This window comes from Eptatretus burgeri, chromosome 10 (assembly GCF_056783735.1).
Source record: "Eptatretus burgeri isolate ZD-2024b chromosome 10, Ebu_testis_v1, whole genome shotgun sequence".
Classification (NCBI taxonomy): Eukaryota; Metazoa; Chordata; class Myxini; order Myxiniformes; family Myxinidae; genus Eptatretus; species Eptatretus burgeri.
The window spans coordinates 15,632,905-15,651,401 of record NC_140970.1 but is presented as its reverse complement, the minus strand read 5'-3'; the positions used below and the strand labels follow the sequence as shown (position 1 = coordinate 15,651,401).

The following is an 18,497-nucleotide window of genomic DNA, read 5'->3' as shown; positions in this document are numbered from 1 at the left end:
GGAGCAAAGAGTGCAGTGTGTCGAGAAAAATAATTAGTATGAGTTACAAGCTATGTAAACTGGCATCCTGGAGTGTAAATGCTGGGCAACTACACCATCCTGTCGTGTACTGTATATAGAATGCACATATGTGGTGGAACTCTGGCCTCGGGCCCAAAATCGTGTATTTAAGTATTTCGTAGCAATGATCTAAAGAAGGTTACCAAGTTCCTGCCAACTAACATATGTTTACCAAGTTCATGACAGCAGACATGGACAGTCATTAATATTGAAACCTGATGTATATGTAGTGTTTTTTTCTCAAGGTTTCATAACTCACATATTTTTTGTCCACACATTTTGTTCCTGAAATTGTTGGCTTCTTACTGCCTCTTGGATACATTTTTTTTTTTAGTTCCTGCAGCTGTTGCTATTTTCTCCATTCAAAGACGATGTAATACCTATTGGCGCCAAATCATGGCTATGTACCCTGCTTGATGTGCAATTCATTGCCAAATTCCTGCTTTAACTTGCCTTACCTATGAGCAGAGGGACCAATTCTCCAACACGTGGTGTTCGTGAAATTGTGGTATTTTCTGTGATGTAGATAGTTAATTGTTGATGTTGCTGTCACAGTTAATTCTCTTGAGTATCACTTTATTGTTTCCTTTTCATTGGGAACATAAATTAGTCTGTCTGGAAGAAAGTACGAGATGGGGCGGAGGAGTCAAGGGGTTGTATGTGACCGCCGAAATGTGGTCATTAAAATTCACCGGTTTTGCTCTAAAGCAGGATATGCAAAACGTGCTACAGTAGTTGGTCTGACAGTGGGGTGCAGGGGTAGTGGCCTTGTCTTTGAGCTGTCATGTCTTTGAGTTCAATTCCTAAACTGATGATAACGTGTCAAACTGGTGCTTTGTAGGCACGGTGTTGCATCACAAAGTATGTCACCGCTTGGATGTATGTTAAGCTGTGTGTTTCATATTCTTGCCTTGGTTTGTGGATGTTAAAGATCCGAAATTCCTGTCTTAACTTGGACCACAGAGGAGATGGGCCCACCATGGAAATGCCAGCATGATGCCCCATTGATTACATGATTGGCCACTTTTAAGATGTACTTATGCTGGAGAAGTTATTGACGAAAGAAATTCGGCAAGGAAAGGGATCAACCCAGAACAAATTGCAATAGTAATGATTCCAATATTAGTCAACACAGAAATGTGTCTGAAATAACATATCACAAGTGTACTCGAATTCAAGTGTGGGAACATCGTTTAATTTGCCTAAATCCAAGATGGCCGCTCATATGATCAAATGTATCATGTTCCAGTTGGTGATGTTATTCCATGTTGAACAGTTGATGTTTGATGGTGTTTACAGTGCTTACAGTTGTTATGAGAGGATAATAAACACCAATGACATATTTGAGACATCCCACAGCAGAACTTGGCAAAAAGTGCTTTTGCTTAAGCACTCTCAACATTTGTTCCAAAACCTCATCGTTTTTTACATTTTATTATATTATTTATATTACTAATTATTTACGAAACAATTTTACAGTGAATTATTGTTGTAATGTGTAATATGAGAAATATGTATGTGTTTATTTTAATCTAGGTTGCCTGTAATGTTTCACTCATTAGCGACATCCTCATCTTCTAACAGTGACATGTTTGTACACAGTCCTCGGCAGTGTCCACAACCTGTCCACAACCACAACCAGTGCAGTCCATTATTGTGACATGTACACTGTCTGGTGCTCCACCAAGATTTCCAGTTGCATCTGACTACTTCAAGCAATGAGGAAGGAGCTTCTGCTCTATTAGTGAGCACTGGCAGGAACTTATCACCTTGTTTGTACCAGCCCCAATCCTCTGGTGGCATCTCAGTGACTTTACCTATCTACTCCTGAACTTGCAGGTACACACGTAAGCTGTTTTATGCTGCAGCAGCTGATGATCGTGGGAGCACTTCAGGTTGTATGAGTGATATACTACTGCCTACCTTCTGGTGGAAGCATTGAAACCTGAGGACATTCAATGTATCTCCAGGGAGACCTTTGGAAATTTGAACGAATGCCTTCTCTCGTGCGCCAATTACCTCTGCCCTTGTGCTGTTCCGGTTTGAGAACACCTGTGCTTATTCAAAGGAGACCTTATTTGTGCTCATCAACTTCAGACCTATCTTCTTGCCAACACCATGTAACGAAGATGTCGTGTCACATCTCTGGATGGCGTGTACAAACACATTGTTATCGTTTATCTGTGGACCAAGTACTGTTCGCATCACTGCTATATTCCAGCATATTGGAAGTGTTTTTGTACCTTCACGAAATTCTGGTCTGAAATATATATGTGGAGTTGATGGTTTTATATGCCAGCACAGCAGAATGATGATATCTGTGCCATCAGGAACAAGGATTGTAGGTCTAGAGGGAGACTGGTGGCCAGCAGCAATGGCATTCTGAATAATCAGTAAGTCAGCATCTGCTTGGCAAATTCAACATAACAGCCTGAGTGATTCAAGTGATCAGCTAATCGGTGGAGAAAATTATGTTTGTTGACTACATTGGAGAGGAAATCATCTTTCTTCCTTTGGAAAACCATGGAACCAGATACTCGTACACTAGTGCCTCCACACATGAACCATCTTCTTCTACGAGTCACAGCTTTAGTTGATGGCCCCTCAATATATCAATCGAACACAACAACCACTCTTCCATAATGGGATCTGACATACTTTCTGTGGACTTGGCATAAAACATCATACGTCATTCCCTGATTCCAAATTATTCTATGTAGCAGCGCAACACCATCCAGTATGCATTGGATGACATCACCTGATGGAGTGGGTATGTCAGAAGGCATCATCTTCCACAGTGCATCGGCCAATGATTACTTGGCTGCATGCCTGGGAGTTGTCCTGTTCTCAAACAGTGCAGATGGATACCTGCACAGCTTATACTCAAACACTGTAGTCAGATTATCGTACCATCTACCTGCAGTAGCAAGTCTCTCGAATAGGAGCTGGGAGTCCATGTCAATAACATCATCTTTAATATTCACAGCATTGTTATTGCTAAGAGGGACGAGCTGGTGTTTCCTTTTGAATGAATGTTGTGCTACTTTTTTACCAATCATGTTCTGAATTTTTTTAGCACCGTCTTCTAGTGCCTGATCAACATTGATGGACACATCCGAAGCTACATCAGTTACCAAATTGTACAGACAATCGTCTGTCAAGGGATTTCTTGAAGACAAGAAGCCAACCAGTTTGTTGGGGTCAGGCACATCCTTTGCCATTCTGGAATTTGATGTGTCTTTGTGTTGTTCACTGGTTTCATAGCTGACTGCAGACATTTCTTTCATTACTAAGTTCACCTCCAATGTGACGCTGCTTGAGAGTAGCCATACTAGAAGTTGTGTCTCACCCATACCTCAGCCACAAATCAGTCTACCCATTGTCTTCAGGCTGAGCATCAACACCTGTTCAATTATGAGGTCACCAGACAACCCAGCCCAGAACCTCTCTGATATCCTGATCACATGAAATCCTTACAAGAAATGTTGATAGACTTCTAGATACTGCTCCTCTAGTCAATCCATCTTCTGCAGGTACAGATGGAGTGATTTCATGTCGTGGTTATGCATGGAAGCTGCTAGGAAGGTCAACATTCTTCGCATCACAGTCAAATGCATCATCCAATTGCCTGTGCGTTCTGCCCGGATGAATGCTTGAAGGATAGAAACAATTTCTCAGTAATGGAGCCAGAGCTTTGATGTACGTGGTTGTTTCAAATCTTTATGAGCCAGATCCAGCTGATTCTCTATCTGTTCCAATGTAGATGATTTCTCAACATCTTCTGGAGTGACTGTCCCACTCATGAGGTCATCATATAGTTTCCAGGCATCATTGAGGATATCTAGTAGAGGTTGGTCTCCTTCAGACGGATTGTTATTTGAATCATCAGCTACAGTGAATGATTCATCATTTGGTGAATCTATATCCTCCCTGGCACCTGCTGTGTTTGAAAACTCAGTTCCAAATACCTTCGGTATGAGGAGCATGTGGAGTGCAGCACTGACAAGAAGATACTCACGAATAGTCCTGGCAATTGCCTTGCCACTGAGGATGTGAGTCACAGCATTACTGGCATCGACAGTTTCCAGTAACTCTTGAATTCCTGAACCTGACATTACGTGACCAATAGTTCCATGATAACTCAAGCCTCCAAGGCGTAAAATGATAGATCTGCTGTCACTGTCTGCAGGACTTCCTTCTTGGATCATAAGAGCCTTAAACCATAATGGCTGATCTCATGTGAGGATAGATGAGGCACTATAACAAGTAGCATGTTCACTTACATACATCATTGTGGAGTATATACATGTTGTTTCACCAGGATCAATGTCCAGCATTGGCATGAATAAAATGGAAGATTTGCCAGGGCAGTTGCCCTCTTTGTTTACCATCTGCATCATGCCAGACCAGGCTGGTCTTGTTGATTTGATACTGTGTGATATATCCCACAGCAAATCAACTCATATTACATATCTGTATCATATTCTACTACCTTGTTGTGCTGCATGGGAAGGAGACCTTTTGCTTCAGAGAAGAAGTGGCAGATGTTGATTCGGCTAATAGAGGCAATTTCTTCATTGGATACTTTTACTTGGGGGGACTGATGTTGTGCCAGCTGTGCCTGGGGTCACCGTGGCCATGATGCCCATCCTGTAAAAGGTATTGCACCCATCGATGGTGCACAGGTTACCCCCTCCACTGGTAGCTGCCACACTGATAGACCAGTGGAAGTGGGACCCCACCCACGCTCCTGTTGTCATGCGGCGTCTGCTGCCGATTATGCATGTGACGACTCTCAGCAGTATCGGCTCCAATTATCTATGGCACAATATACCATAAAAGCTGTTCCTCAACAATTTACATGATTTTTATGTGCCAAAACATCAACAAAGATCAATTATCACTGCAAAAATGAATAAAAAAGGGGAAATTTCACGTTTCGTGGTGGCCATTTTGTATTTATGTAAATTAGACACTCTTCCCATACTTCGATTTTTTAAATATACTTTCGATATGTTATTTCAGAAATATTTCTGAGTTGATTAACATTGGAATCATTACTATTGCAATTTGTTCTGGGTCTTTCCATAATTTCCCAAGACCATGATTCCTTCTGGCATTCTGATTGAATTATAAATATTCTCCCAGGGTTGACTGCCTCATTACAATAAAACCTTTCCATGTCTTCAACTACCTGGAACCACCTGTTTGTTAAGTGCATAAGGCTACATTTATTAAGTATCCTTCAGGGAATTAAAGAATAACGGAATGATTTAATTTCAGTTGTAAAGAATCTGAGAAAGATAGAGAAACTAATTTTCCTGCAAATTCAACTTGATGTGTTGTGTGTGCAGAGACCTTCCAGGCAGTGGTCCGTGGGAATGGCTTCTCTCATGCTCGTGACACTCAGCAGGTCTTGTGCAGCTTCAAGGTCAACGACAGCAGCACGATCAGTGAGTGGAAGCATAGATGGTGACCACAGGATTCAAATTTGATTGTTCGAGCCAAAATGAATGATTCGTTTATCAAGTGTCTTTTGTCGATTTGATTTTGTTGATCTGAGCGAAGTTGGAATGTTAGTTCAATTCCATTTGTGTCAGTGTTCACTGGAAATAGTGAGACCCCTTTTTTATCTTTTTTTTTTTCCAAGAAGAATGATAAATACAAGTAAACGAGGGTCTAAAGCTATCAGTGCACTTGCATGATTGAAAAGCAGTCCTGGCTCAAATTGCACATGATTGGTTCATTTAGAAAGATGGTCCTGCACTTCGATGACCTCCTTCTGATGTAACAAGCAAGTTTAGCCTTTGGACACTCTAAAACAAATGGTGTGACATTGTTTGATTTTACACCTTTTAGGTGTTTTCTAGATTGAATGGTGGTTCTGTGGCACAGCAGTTCGACATTAAACATTGTACTGTAATAAATGCATCAGCTGAGCAGAAAAACTTGATCTGCCAAACATACTGTAATCTGTATTTACTTTAAAGCAGGCCTAAGATGGACCCTGGAATTCCAGATAAGGTATTGGCATCATGTACCGTACGTCCATCTCCTATTTCGACTTCTCCGGTCAAACTGCCTGGCCAATCTGGCTGAAATGTGGCAGCAAGGTTCCGCTCCTGACTGGTAACGGGGACTGCAAAGCTCGTTCGGGTCACGTGACTTTAAATAGTTCAAAATGGCGGACGTATTAAATTCCTTCAAAAATCTTCTCCAAACTCACCAGTCAGAATGCTCTCAAACTTGGGTTACATTGGGCCAGGGTAGGGATGTTAAATTGCCGCGGTCATGCTGATCACGTGACCAGAAGTGTCAAAATGGCCGACAGTCAATTTTGGGGAAATTTGCATAAATTCCTTCAAAAATCTTCTCCAGACACACCTGTCAGAATGCTGCCAAATTTTAGTTACAACATTCGGACAGGATTCTGATGTTAAATTGCGGAGGTCATGCCGATCACGTGACTGGAAGTGTGCCAAAATGGCAGTCACGTAAATTCCTTCAAAAATCTTCTCCAGATCCACCAGTCAGCATGCTACCAAATTTTGGTTACAACATTCGGACAGGGCCCAGATAAGCTACACATCAAGTGGTCCTATTTTTTTTTAATTGCAGGAAGCAGCGCGTGAGGGATTCTATCAGGACAAACTTAGGTTTGTCTGCTGGAAATATTTGTTTTACTGCTGAAGCAGTTGTAGTTTTCTTTCAGTTTCTTTTTGGATCTGGAAGTGTGCCAAAATGGCAGTCACGTAAATTCCTTCAAAAATCTTCTCCAGATCCACCAGTCAGCATGCTACCAAATTTTGGTTACAACATTCGGACAGGGCCCAGATAAGCTACACATCGTATCACGCGTCTCATGATCTCGATAAAGGTTGAGGTTTTGATGTTTGCTTGATAACACGTTGCATGTTGCAGGGAAATGTGCAGATTTGACAAGCTCTGCAATTATCAGACAGATCAAGAGGTTTATTTGTTCTCTTTCTACAAGTAATCCAGTGGTAAAATTTAAAACGAGAACAATTATATCTTTAAATAATTGAATTGCACTTGTTGATTGTGATCCTGCATGTTGAGAACAAAGCTTTGTCTGTCTGTCAGTCTATGATTGAGGAACGACTTAATTTAAATTAATTTAATATTTTTAACACTGTAGAATATGGTCTTTCCTGGGAAAGCCACATTTTCAACCTGGCCTCCAAAGTCAGTCACCGACTCGGAATCCTCCGTCGTGCAAAGTCCTTCCTCTGCTCACCTGAGCTCCTGACCACATACAAGGCTTTCATCCCCAGCCTGATGGGCGAACTGCTCTCCCCTCTGGGCTGGTGCTCCTGCCTCTCACATGTCTCAGCTTCACTTAGTTGAAACCAAGGCATTTCGGATCATTGGCATCTTCTGCGATGAGGCCGAGTCTTTGGGCCTCTCACTCTCTCATCGCAGGCAGGTCGGTGGTCTGTCTGTCTCCTACCATTTCCTCTCCGGACTCGCCCCCCCCTGCTCTGTCTGCGATTTGTCCCCACCGTAATTCCGCAGGGCGCTCAAGATCCACCAACAACCCCCTTCTGGTAAAACTACCAAAATCACGAATCACTGCTCACCTTCACTCTTTCATTCCTCTTTTTCCCCACCTTTGGAATAAACTTCCTCACTCTCTTCAATCCCATTCTTCCCTCCAGGCCTTCAAAACAGCTGTTCACCACCACCTCTTATCGTCCCTCATCCAAAACCACGATATTTTCTACCCCCGTTAGTCCACCCCAAACCAACCTCCTTCAAATTCCATGCTTTCCTTCCTGAAAGTCCCTGTAGTGTCTATCTTGTACACCCCGTGTTCCTGCCCCATCCCTCTCCCTTCCACAGATCTCCTAAAGTTTCTGTTCCCACTGTTTTGTCCCTTCCACTCCTGCCCCTCTTGTCTCATGCCCCCTTGCTGTGTGTTGTGTGTTAGCTCTCATACGAGCCTCGACAAGGTATACAAAAAATAAAATAAAATCAGAACACAAACTTGCAGTCAAGTAGTACTTTAGCTCTGAATTTGGAAAATTTAACGGAATCTCGGCCCGAGTGCGCATGCGCAGAGAGGAATAAGGTAATTATTTTAGTCTGTTTGCCTGAAAGAAAACCATTCCAAACAGGAAACACTGTTTTTAGGGATGCAATAAAGGACACAAACAACTGGCACAAATAACTAATTAAACATGTTAACGACGGTGGTGTACATAACGGTGCATCAATGGCGGTAAACTTCGGAAAAATCAACGGCGGTAAAACTTCGGGTTTTTTTGTTTTTGTCTACTTTTATTTCATTTCAACTGAATTCCATGCGTGATCACTGTAGACCACAAATGGGCTTGTTGGTCCTTCCAAAAACCTTCTGTTTAGCAGTCCTTCATCAGTACTTGTTAAAGAGATGCCACACCGTCAGGATCAGATCCGATTGTGTTTAATACGGAGATGGCAAACAGCACTTGGTACAAGATGGAGATCACCCGATCCACACAGCACGCACACCCTCAATCAGTGCATGTGAATCCAACAACCTGCACAGACTGGCGTGATCGTCTTTTCCCCTCCTCCATGCTATATGTCATTATATATGGAGCGTAACACCAACTAATTCACTTGAAATGTGATCACAAGCCAAATGATAGGAATGTGGTATGTATGAGGCATATGAGGGAGCCAGGGAATTGATGTAAATGTCATACCTTGATGCTGTTCGCGAACTGTGGGAAGGTGTTCTGGTTACTCGGCATAAATGGTCAGATAACCAGGCTGCCAACATGATCAAACAGAGCATCGAGGCATACGAGGTGGTGATGGTGCACGTGAGGATACACTTGAGTCCAGGAGAAGGGCAGTTGGGGCTTCAAGAGCATGATCAATTTTTGGGACATTGGTTGAAACATTGCCAACATGCAGCGGTGAGGCTGGGTTGACAGTGCAGGCAGAGGATGGATCCAAGTCAATACGGTCCAAATCAAGATCAAAACCTCACACTTTAGCTCGGACCGTAATTCACTGATCGGGTACCGATTCACTGATTCGGCTACCAGGTTCTTGTTGGGATTTTTGACACGACCCACTTCAAGGGTTATTCCGAGTTGTGAAAGTTGGCCTCTTTTCATGATGGTGGTAAATGCAGGACCAGGGTCAACCCTGATTTTAGACCCAGGACCATTTATTTGTCGGATACACATGGGGAGCTGAGTCAGGTCCCAAGCCAAGGTATCCACACATTCATCATCGACGATATACGCGGCTGTGTATATGATGTCACTGTCTGACGGATGGCCAGTATGAGTTGATGGTGAATTTTCATGAGGTCAGTGGCGAACAAAACACCAATGGTGTTTGGATGGGGGAGGGGAGAGGGATGTAGACTGCTCGACACCAGGTGGAGGTAGACGTTGCAGTGATGCGCAAAGGTGACAACTTCTGCTGACAGAAATACCTCATGAACATCTGCTTAAAGTGATGTCGTGTCGGATGTTGAAAGCGGATTTGGATGGCTGAAAGCAGTCCTTCAATGGCATGGCTCGGGATGACGATGTATTCGCCACATGGTGACAATGGATCATTGTGACATACAAGTAAATTGTCCCCGGAAAAGATGGAGACACTGGGATACTGTTTAACATCCTTGATGTTTGTGACCTTATTGGAGAGTCGAGTGCCCTGTTGGACATGGGCATGAGTTTATCGGAGGTCGGGGCATTCAAGTTGAGCAGAGAACCACACTGCAGGGTTGGTGTAGGGTAAGTGCATGAAGCCTGAGACTACACAGCTAACTGTGATGTTGAAGCCAGTAGCATCCACGAGTCAGGACAAAAAGGTGAGTACCCGACACTGGCAACTCACATGTCAGAGCATTTCAGCTCGTGAAGTACGAAGGCAGATTGGCAGAACCAGTTGGGTGCATGAGGGTCATGTGGTAGCGACTGGCAGTGGAAGGAAAAGTAGAAAGTTGAGGACGAGCTGAGAACTCACCCAAGGATAGCTTGCAGGAAGCATCAACAGAGGGTTTGCTGTCAGTCAGAAAATAGGCATGTTGGTTAGACTGGATAATGAATGGGGAGAAGCGTTTGACAGAAGAAGCAATATTGTGGGCTTTGACTTCACAGGGGAGCCAGGACACTTTGTGTTGCTTCAGTTTAATGCTGAAAAAAACAGTGAGCCGAGGTTTTCTGTGATGTAAAATGTACAACATGATGCCAATGCTGGCACATGTTGTAGATTTGTCAGTGAGAATCCACAACTGGTCTGCCACTTTCGGTAAGGTTGTTGTGCAATGTTCTTGAAGGGCTGTCTGAGCTTTTATGAAAATGGTGGTTAATTTGTCAGTCCAAGACACATGGTCCTTGAGGGCTGGCTAGCATAAGATTCGTTCAAGGGGGACAACAAGGCAGCTGTATTTTGTAAAACAAGCAGAAGGACCTTGTAAGCACCAATAAAGGATTGAAGGTCCTTCTCAGTGGTCGGTGGATGGCAGAAGCCTAAAGTGACGACTTGGTGAGGACAAGCACTCAAATGACCCGAAGATCACACCTATTCCAAAATAGTAGTGGATTTGGGGCGGAAGACTATTTTGCCAGCTGAGAGTTGAAGGTCACATTTATCCAATGTATGGAGCACAGTGGGCCAAACTTTCACTCGTCCATCTGGTGAATCTGCACTGCATAATAAGTCATCGGCGATTTTGGCGAGGAAATCTCATACACTACATCAATTGGAGCGAGCTTCAAGGAAATCTCGAAGAACACTACACATCAGCTCCTCCAGCACAGTCTTGGAGACTCGCATGCCTATGGCAGACCGAGCATAAATATGAATCGCATGGAATTGGGGTGATGACACCACAATATTTCATTGAATCCTTTACAAGTGGTATTTGAAAAAATGCCTGGACCAAGTCTGATTGGATTATGTAAGACCAACCCATGATGGTGTGGAAGGTGGACTCTATGCAAGTCATGAATGATGGTTGTGGTTCGCTGAACCGTCCAACATCGGTGAATGTGGTGACAGGCCAGGATCCACCGCTGGACTTTTTGATGAGGAACGAGGGGATGTTGACATACTCCACACAGATGACAAGGTCCTCAGGTTTAACGAACATGCCGACAGCTTCCAACTCAAACTTGGCTTGCAGGTCAATTAGAAGCGATCGGTCATACTGGGGGAGATGACCTGCTGTGGGGGTTGAGTTGGACCCATAATGACAATGGCACGGATGTCTGGACAGCACCATTGAAACCGATGATTTTAGGGTTGAAAATGGGTGAGAACTCATGATGAAGGGTGGCGAACTTCACTCTAATATCTGAAAGCAGGATGTTGTTTTGGATCGACGTGGATAGTGTCAATGCAAGTGTGAGGTGTGAGTGGTGGTGTGCAAGTAGGTGCTACATCAGGAAGTCTCGTGATTTCAGGTGCCAGAGTAGCATGCACAATGCCTAAATGGGAATACAGTTTAATAGTGATGGGGTTTGTGGTTCAGTTAGGAATACAAACATCACCACATACACTGCACACAATGTCGGGTTGAGGTCACATCTGTGTGGGAGAAAAATTGCATTTTCAAGGGGATCTGGTGTGGGCTCAATGGCGATGTCATAACACATCATGGCAGCGGGGATGTCTGGAAGGGAGATTTCAAGGAACGCACCGGGCCATGGCGTGGTGGTGGTTGCTGGGGACTGCAGGACAACTTCATTGTGGTGGGTTGAGGATGCCTTGCCGATCTTCGGGCAATCTCATTCCCTACCCTTCCCTACCCATTATCGGTACCTGCATTCCTTGTTTGTCCGTCACCATCTACTTTCTCCCTCCATTTTGCTGTTCCTCCATCGATTGGGACCACACTCTGTGCAGAGTGCTGGTGCTGCCGAAGCAGTCTTCTTGGCTCTTGGACACAATGCTGGACGGGTCGTCACTCTGACACAGGATACCAGCATGCTGGCACTCATTTTGCCGACCTCGTAAGGATGACAGGTAGAGTCAACCCCAACTGTTATTAATTCAACAGCCAAGTGGGATTCGAACTCAAGATCCTAGGATCCCAAGCCCACCACCCTCACCATAAAGCCAATACCAGGCATACCTTGCTGTAAGCATTTCCCATTTCTTCTGTTGCTCCTCTTGTTACGTTGTGTCCTGATCTGTTCTGTGTCCGAGCTCTTCCACGAGCCTTGACCATATATATGTAAAAAAAAATCTCCACTGGCTTTCCATTGAAAATATAATAGTTTTTATTGGGGAACCCCAACACAATTTTTTTATTTATTTATGAAAACCATTGAAAATCATAAATCACGGTCAAATTTGAAGGGCAAAATTTTGGAAATATTTTTACCGCTCACAAAGTGCCGAAAAATCCCGAGTGTCGATTTTCACCAGTGACGTCACACCCAGAACATACCTTGAACCAAATAGCGACTTGAAATGGAGAAACAGTGCACGTCGAGCTCGGATTCCGATACCGACTCCATGTGATGAGCAACTCTGAAGGTTCTGAGTATTTGACACTGATCAGTGAGATTTTTAAGAAACTATTGGAGATAAAGTTAGTGATGGAAATGCTTTTGGGGGAATTATGGGGCCGTATCGTTTACCTTATGCGAGCGATTCACATGAATATAGCAACAATGGAGGTGTTAGTGAAGATGAAAACGCTGATCAGACAGACAGACACCAAATTGCATATTTTAGAATGAGCCCTTTCGAGGAACTTGCTCTTTAAAATTACAGGAGATAAATGAGGAATTGATTTGTTAAAAGAAAACGAGCAACACACAGTTCCTTTTTGAAACAATTCCTATTAATACAAGCTGAATCGGCAAGAATTATAATCTTTCTCACTATAATCTACGTCTGCAATTGGTCTGTCCGACGAGCTGATACTTGGGTCACAGTAGGACAGGAATTTGAGATGCTCACTTCCTTCGGAGTACAGGGTTATTGCTTTTCACATCCTGCATCAACTGAAATGCAGGCAGACAGCCTTTTCCAAAGGTTTCGTGACTTTGTATTGTAAAATGTACAGGAGTCGAGGAAGCTGATCCCAGCAATGACTTGCTGAACTCATTTTCCCTTCTCCAATAACGTCTGTATGCACTGTAATTATGGTATCACAAAGGACATTTCGCCAGAGTCTACATCTGCGTAAGTGCTGTTTTACAGCTGGCAATTGACTTGGGATCATAAATAATAATGTGACCTCGCTCCAGAAATATCTGGGAATTTTTTTTCTTAAACTCCATGAAACATCCAAAAAACTATTCCTTTGGATAAGAAACACGACTTGGCTTACACTCAGCAGACAAATGTGTTTTTTGGAGAATTTTCCAAGTCCAAAATTAGTCAGGTCAGGTCAGATTAGATCTGTGACTTGCTGTAGGTGTCATGTAAACCTGTACTAACCTGTTTCATGGTCGGGTTGTCGGCGACCAAACCGTCTCCCCCCTTCACGGTTCCTGGTGAGGAGGGTGTTTGGATATGGACACCCAGCAGGAATGAAAACAAAACCTGTCAAAGGGCGGAGGAGCTCCTTGCGAGCCAACAGCCATCCATATTGAGTGCCCAATGGTCTGCAGATGTTCTTCTGCAGTCGGGTTCCTTTTTTTTAGGAGATTGGTGGCAAGATTTTCACGCCGGCCACCGAAAAACCGTTTACTCCGCAAACCACAAAAAAACGCAAAGAAAATTGAAAACCCACTCCGTGGGAGTACCTCCTTTGCAGCTGCCCCTCTGCAGGGCAGCTCTCCAGATGACGGGATTGGGGCAAAGCCTTTGGGACCTCCACTCTTTGATGTTTGGAGGAAAACCAAGGGGTAATCTTCCGGGGTAGGATTGCGATAGAGTGTGTCAGGGTGCTGCTGAGGTGTTGTTCACCAGACAGTGGACTCCTTGGGTTAACCTAAGGCGGTCCCTTCAGGTGGGTGCCTGGAATGTCATATCCCTAAGAGAGGATGATCACCTGTCTCTATTATCATCTGAGCTCAAGCGTTTGCACATCAATATTACAGCTCTCTCTGAGGTTCGGAGACCGGACAGTGGCGAGATCATGGCGGGTGGTTTCACCTACTATTGGTCTGGTCACTCTGATGGTTACCATGCCCAAGGAGTTGCTGTAGCTGTGTCCAATAAGCTGACTCCATTGATAATTGAGGTAATAATGGTCAATGAGCATATTATGAGTCTAAGGATACGTCACTCCTTGGGTGTCGTTTCCCTGGTCTCTGTATATGCGCTGACAAGCAAGTGATCTTACAGTAAAGGACGACTTCCATGCCACGCTTGAGTCTGTGGTCGATCAGTACTCCAGGCAAGATACTCTTCTAGTCTTGGGTGATTTCATTGCATCGACTGGAACTGATAGGGATAGTTATGAGACATGTGTTGGTCCCCATGGGTCTGGAACTGTGAACCAGAATAGCACTAATTTCTTTGACTTTGAAAGAAGTCATGGACTTAGGGAGGCTGGTTCATGGTTTCAGCGCAACAAGCTCATCACTGGACTTGGTATTCCAACACTGTTGGTGTGGCAAAGGCGATTGACCATATGCTCATTGATGGTCGCTGGAGGATGATCCAGAACTGCAGGGTCTACCGGAGTGCTCAGTTCCTGAACACAGACCACAGGCTTGTGGTCGGTCGCAATTCTGTAGTTGCAGCTTAAATCTGGGAGAATGGTACCATCCCAGCCTTGGCTGGATGTTGGCAAGCTCAAGAATGAGAGGATAGCTGAGGAGTTTGCGTACAGGCTCAGTGGGGATTTATGAGGTCTGGGTGGTTTGGGGAATCCTGGAAAGTTGTGGAGTGCCTTTAAGACAACCATCCTTGATGTTGCCGGTTGATGCCTTTGAACTCACGAGAAGGCGAAGAAGAATTTGTTTCTCAAGGGACACTGGATACCATTGACCAGAGTCATAGGGCCAGGGTTAATGGCAGAGCTGAGATGTTCAGGAAGTTGAGGCATAAAACTGTACAAGCGCAGAGGGTGGACAAGGAGGCCCATATGCGAATACTCTATGAGGTGGTATGCATGGTGCTGGCTTATTGGTTAGGGTGGTGGGCTTGGGATCCTCGGATCCTGAGTTTAAGTCCCACTCGGATGTTGAAATAATAGTGGGGGGTTGACTTCCTGTCATCCTTCTGAGGTTGGCAAAATGCGCGCCAGCTTGCTGGTATCCTGCGTCAGAGTGTTGACCTGTCCAAGATTGTGCCCAATAGCCAAGGAGACTGCTCGGCAGCACCAATGCTCTGCACAGAGTGTGGTCCAAATGGATGGATGAATGGATGTGAGGGGAGAGGGCATCAGCTGTGGTCAAGTGATTCTCGTCCTGCTTACAGGGGAATTTGCGCATTGCAATGCTCCAAGCCCACCTGTTGGTGTACTGCACTTAGAGGGGAGGGTGGTCCGAAGTGAGGTCCGAAGTGAAGGTCCAAAGCGTTTTGATAGAGGAGTCCGAATTGAAGGACCGCTGGGCTGGTTACATTGAGCGGCTGTACCAGGCTGATCTCCCAGCTGTTGAGTTGGATGTCAGTGGTGTTGCTATGCCTTTTGCTGACCATTCAATAAATTGTGATCCACCTTCACTTGTGGAAACACAGGCTGTGGTGAACCGGATGAAATGGCGTAAAGCTCCTGGGATCTGTGGCATCCATGCTGAACTTCTCAAGGCTGGTGGAAATGCTGTACTCGTGTCGTTGCATGCAGTTTTGTGCTCTCCCTCGAACACAAGCATCACCCCAACTGACTGGAAGAGTGGCCTTGTTGTCCCTCTCTGGAAAGGGAAGGGTGATCACCAGGACTACAACAATGACCGAGAGGTGATGCTGCTCTCAGTGCAAGGCAAGGTCTTTGCTTGGATAATTATTGATCGGGTTCACCACCATCTGCTTGAGCATCAGCATCAAAAGCATTCAGGCTTTACACCAATGAGGTCAATGATTGACCATATCCTTGCCATTCGGGTCCTCAGCGAATGCAGACGAGAGTTTCGGCAGTGTAGCCTATGTTGATATCTGCAAAGCATTCGATTTGGTGAATTGGGATTTCCTCTGAAGGATTGTTGGACTTCATGGGGTGCCACCAAACTGATCAATCTGATATTTGAAATATACTCTGGTACTGAAAGTGCTGTGAGATATGGTGATACCATCCATCCATCCATTGGGACCACACTGTGCAGAGCATTGGAGCTGCCAAAACAGCTTCCTTGGCTATTGGACGCAATCGTGGATTGGTCGCCACTTCACCATAGTATACCAGCAAGCTGGCACTCATTTTGCCAACCTCAGAAGGATAACAGGCAGAGTCAATCCCACATGGTATGAATTCAACAGCTGAGGGGGATTTGAACTCAGGATCCTCGGATCCAAAGCCCACCACCCTAACCATTAAGCCAACACCAGGCATGGTGATACCATCTCCGACTTATTTCCAGTTGTTACTGGAGTTTGGCGGGGGTGTGTACTGGCCCCCACACTTTTCAGCTCTTTTATGGACTGGATAATGGGGACGATGTCAGAGAGGTCAAGCTGCGGTGCATCATTTGGGAATGTCAAGATCTCTGACCTTGATTTCGCAGATGATGCAGTCGTCTTTGTAAAGACTCTGGATATCCTTTTGGGTTCCCCCGAGGTGCTGAATGAGTAGTCAGAGTCGCTGGGATTACGGGTTTCCTGGGTCAAAACTAAGATCCAGGCTTTCATTGACATCTTGGATGCTGCTATCATGTCTATTCCTGTTTGTGGCGAGGATGTTGAAGTCACGGAGAGATTCACTCACCTTGGCAGTGATATTCATGTCTCTGCTGGCTGTGAGTCAGAGGTCAATAGACGTCTGGGTCGGGCCTGGGAAGTCATGGATTCACTGGATCATGGGTTGTGGCGCTGTCGGTACCTGTGCGGGAGGATGAAGTCCGAGTCTTCAGGTCCTTGGTACTTCCAGTCTTGCTCTATGAATGTGAGACTTGGACTCTCACCAGGGATCTGAGACATGCACACACACACACACACACACACACACACACACACACACACACACACACACACACACACACACACACACACACACACACACACACACACACACACACACACACACACACACACACACACACACACACACACACTTATTAGTTTAGATTAACAATGACACTTTTTCTGAGAATACTTCAAGGTCTGCAGCTTTCACAAAGTTACTTTTGGAGCTTCTTATTTTTATACCACTTCACATTTCCTTTAGCATCTTCTTTTCTCAATCGTCCTTCCCTTTTTAAACTTTGAAACGTTGTGACTGTTCATCTGATATTTTACTCCTTGTCAGTCTCTCTGCCTTAAAATCCAAGTTTGCATTTATTTCCACTTCTTTCTGCTTGTTCTTTATTGTTGCACTGTGAACCTTATCCTATGTTCAATTTATTTATGACGTACTGTATGTATTGTTTCTTTCCATTCATATATATCCTCAATCGCAAAACCCTGAGCAAATAAAGTTGATCTCTTCGGTTATTCTTGATACCTGCATGAAGATAATAAAGGGAAGGGAGAAGGAGATTGTCAAAATCCATTGAAGCAGAGAAAGGGGGAATCCTCAGAGGAAAGGAAGTGGAGAGATGAAAGAAATTGGAGGGGGCAGAGTGGAAGGGTAGAGAAGTCGAGCGAACGACGCATGAAGGGAAAGAAAGACTGACATATCAGGTAGCTGTGCACATCGTGATGGTTCCAAAGGTTCGGGTACCAAGCCTACAAGGCTGGGTAATTAGGGTACCAAGCCTACGAGGCTGGGGAATTAGTGTACCAAGCCTACAAGGCTGGGTAATTAGGGTACCAAGCCTACAAGGCTGGGTAATTAGGGTACCAAGCCTACAAGGCTGGGTAATTAGGGTACCAAGCCTACAAGGCTGGGTAATTAGGGTACCAAGCCTATAAGGCTGGGTAATTAGGGTACCAAGCCTACAAGGCTGGGTAATCAGGGTACCAAGCCTACAAGACCGGATAATTAGGGTACGAAGCCTACAAGGCCGGATAATTAGGGTACCAAGCCTACAAGGCTGGGTAATTAGGGTACCAAGTCTACAAGGCTGGGTAATTAGGGTACCAAGCCTACAAGGCTGGGTAATTAGGGTACCAAGCTTACAAGTCTGGGTAATTAGGGTACCAAGCCTACAAGGCTGGGTAATCAGGGTACCAAGCCTACAAGGTTGGATAATTAGGGTACCAAGCCTACAAGACTGAGTAATTAGGGTACCAAGCCTACAAGGCTGGGTAATTAGGGTACCAAGCTTACAAGGCTGGGTAATTCGGGTACCAAGCCTACAAGGCTGGGTAATTTAGGGTACCAAGCCTATAAGGCTGGGTAATTAGGGTACCAAGCCTACAAGGCTGGGTAATTAGGGTACCAAGCCTACAAGGCTGGGTAATTA

At 44.7% G+C, this 18,497-nt stretch overlaps 1 protein-coding gene across 6 annotated transcripts in view; it reads left to right on the top strand.

The window, feature by feature from the left end:
• ANTXR1 (ANTXR cell adhesion molecule 1) overlaps positions 1-18,497 on the top strand; it is a 133,258-nt gene that overhangs the window by 74,867 nt on the left and 39,894 nt on the right. For all 6 annotated transcript variants that reach the window (XM_085897125.1, XM_085897123.1, XM_085897120.1 and 3 more), the window contains exon 10: positions 5,415-5,513. In XM_085897125.1, the coding sequence (XP_085753251.1) occupies positions 5,415-5,513 (99 nt within the window). The remainder of the gene's footprint in view (positions 1-5,414; positions 5,514-18,497) is intronic.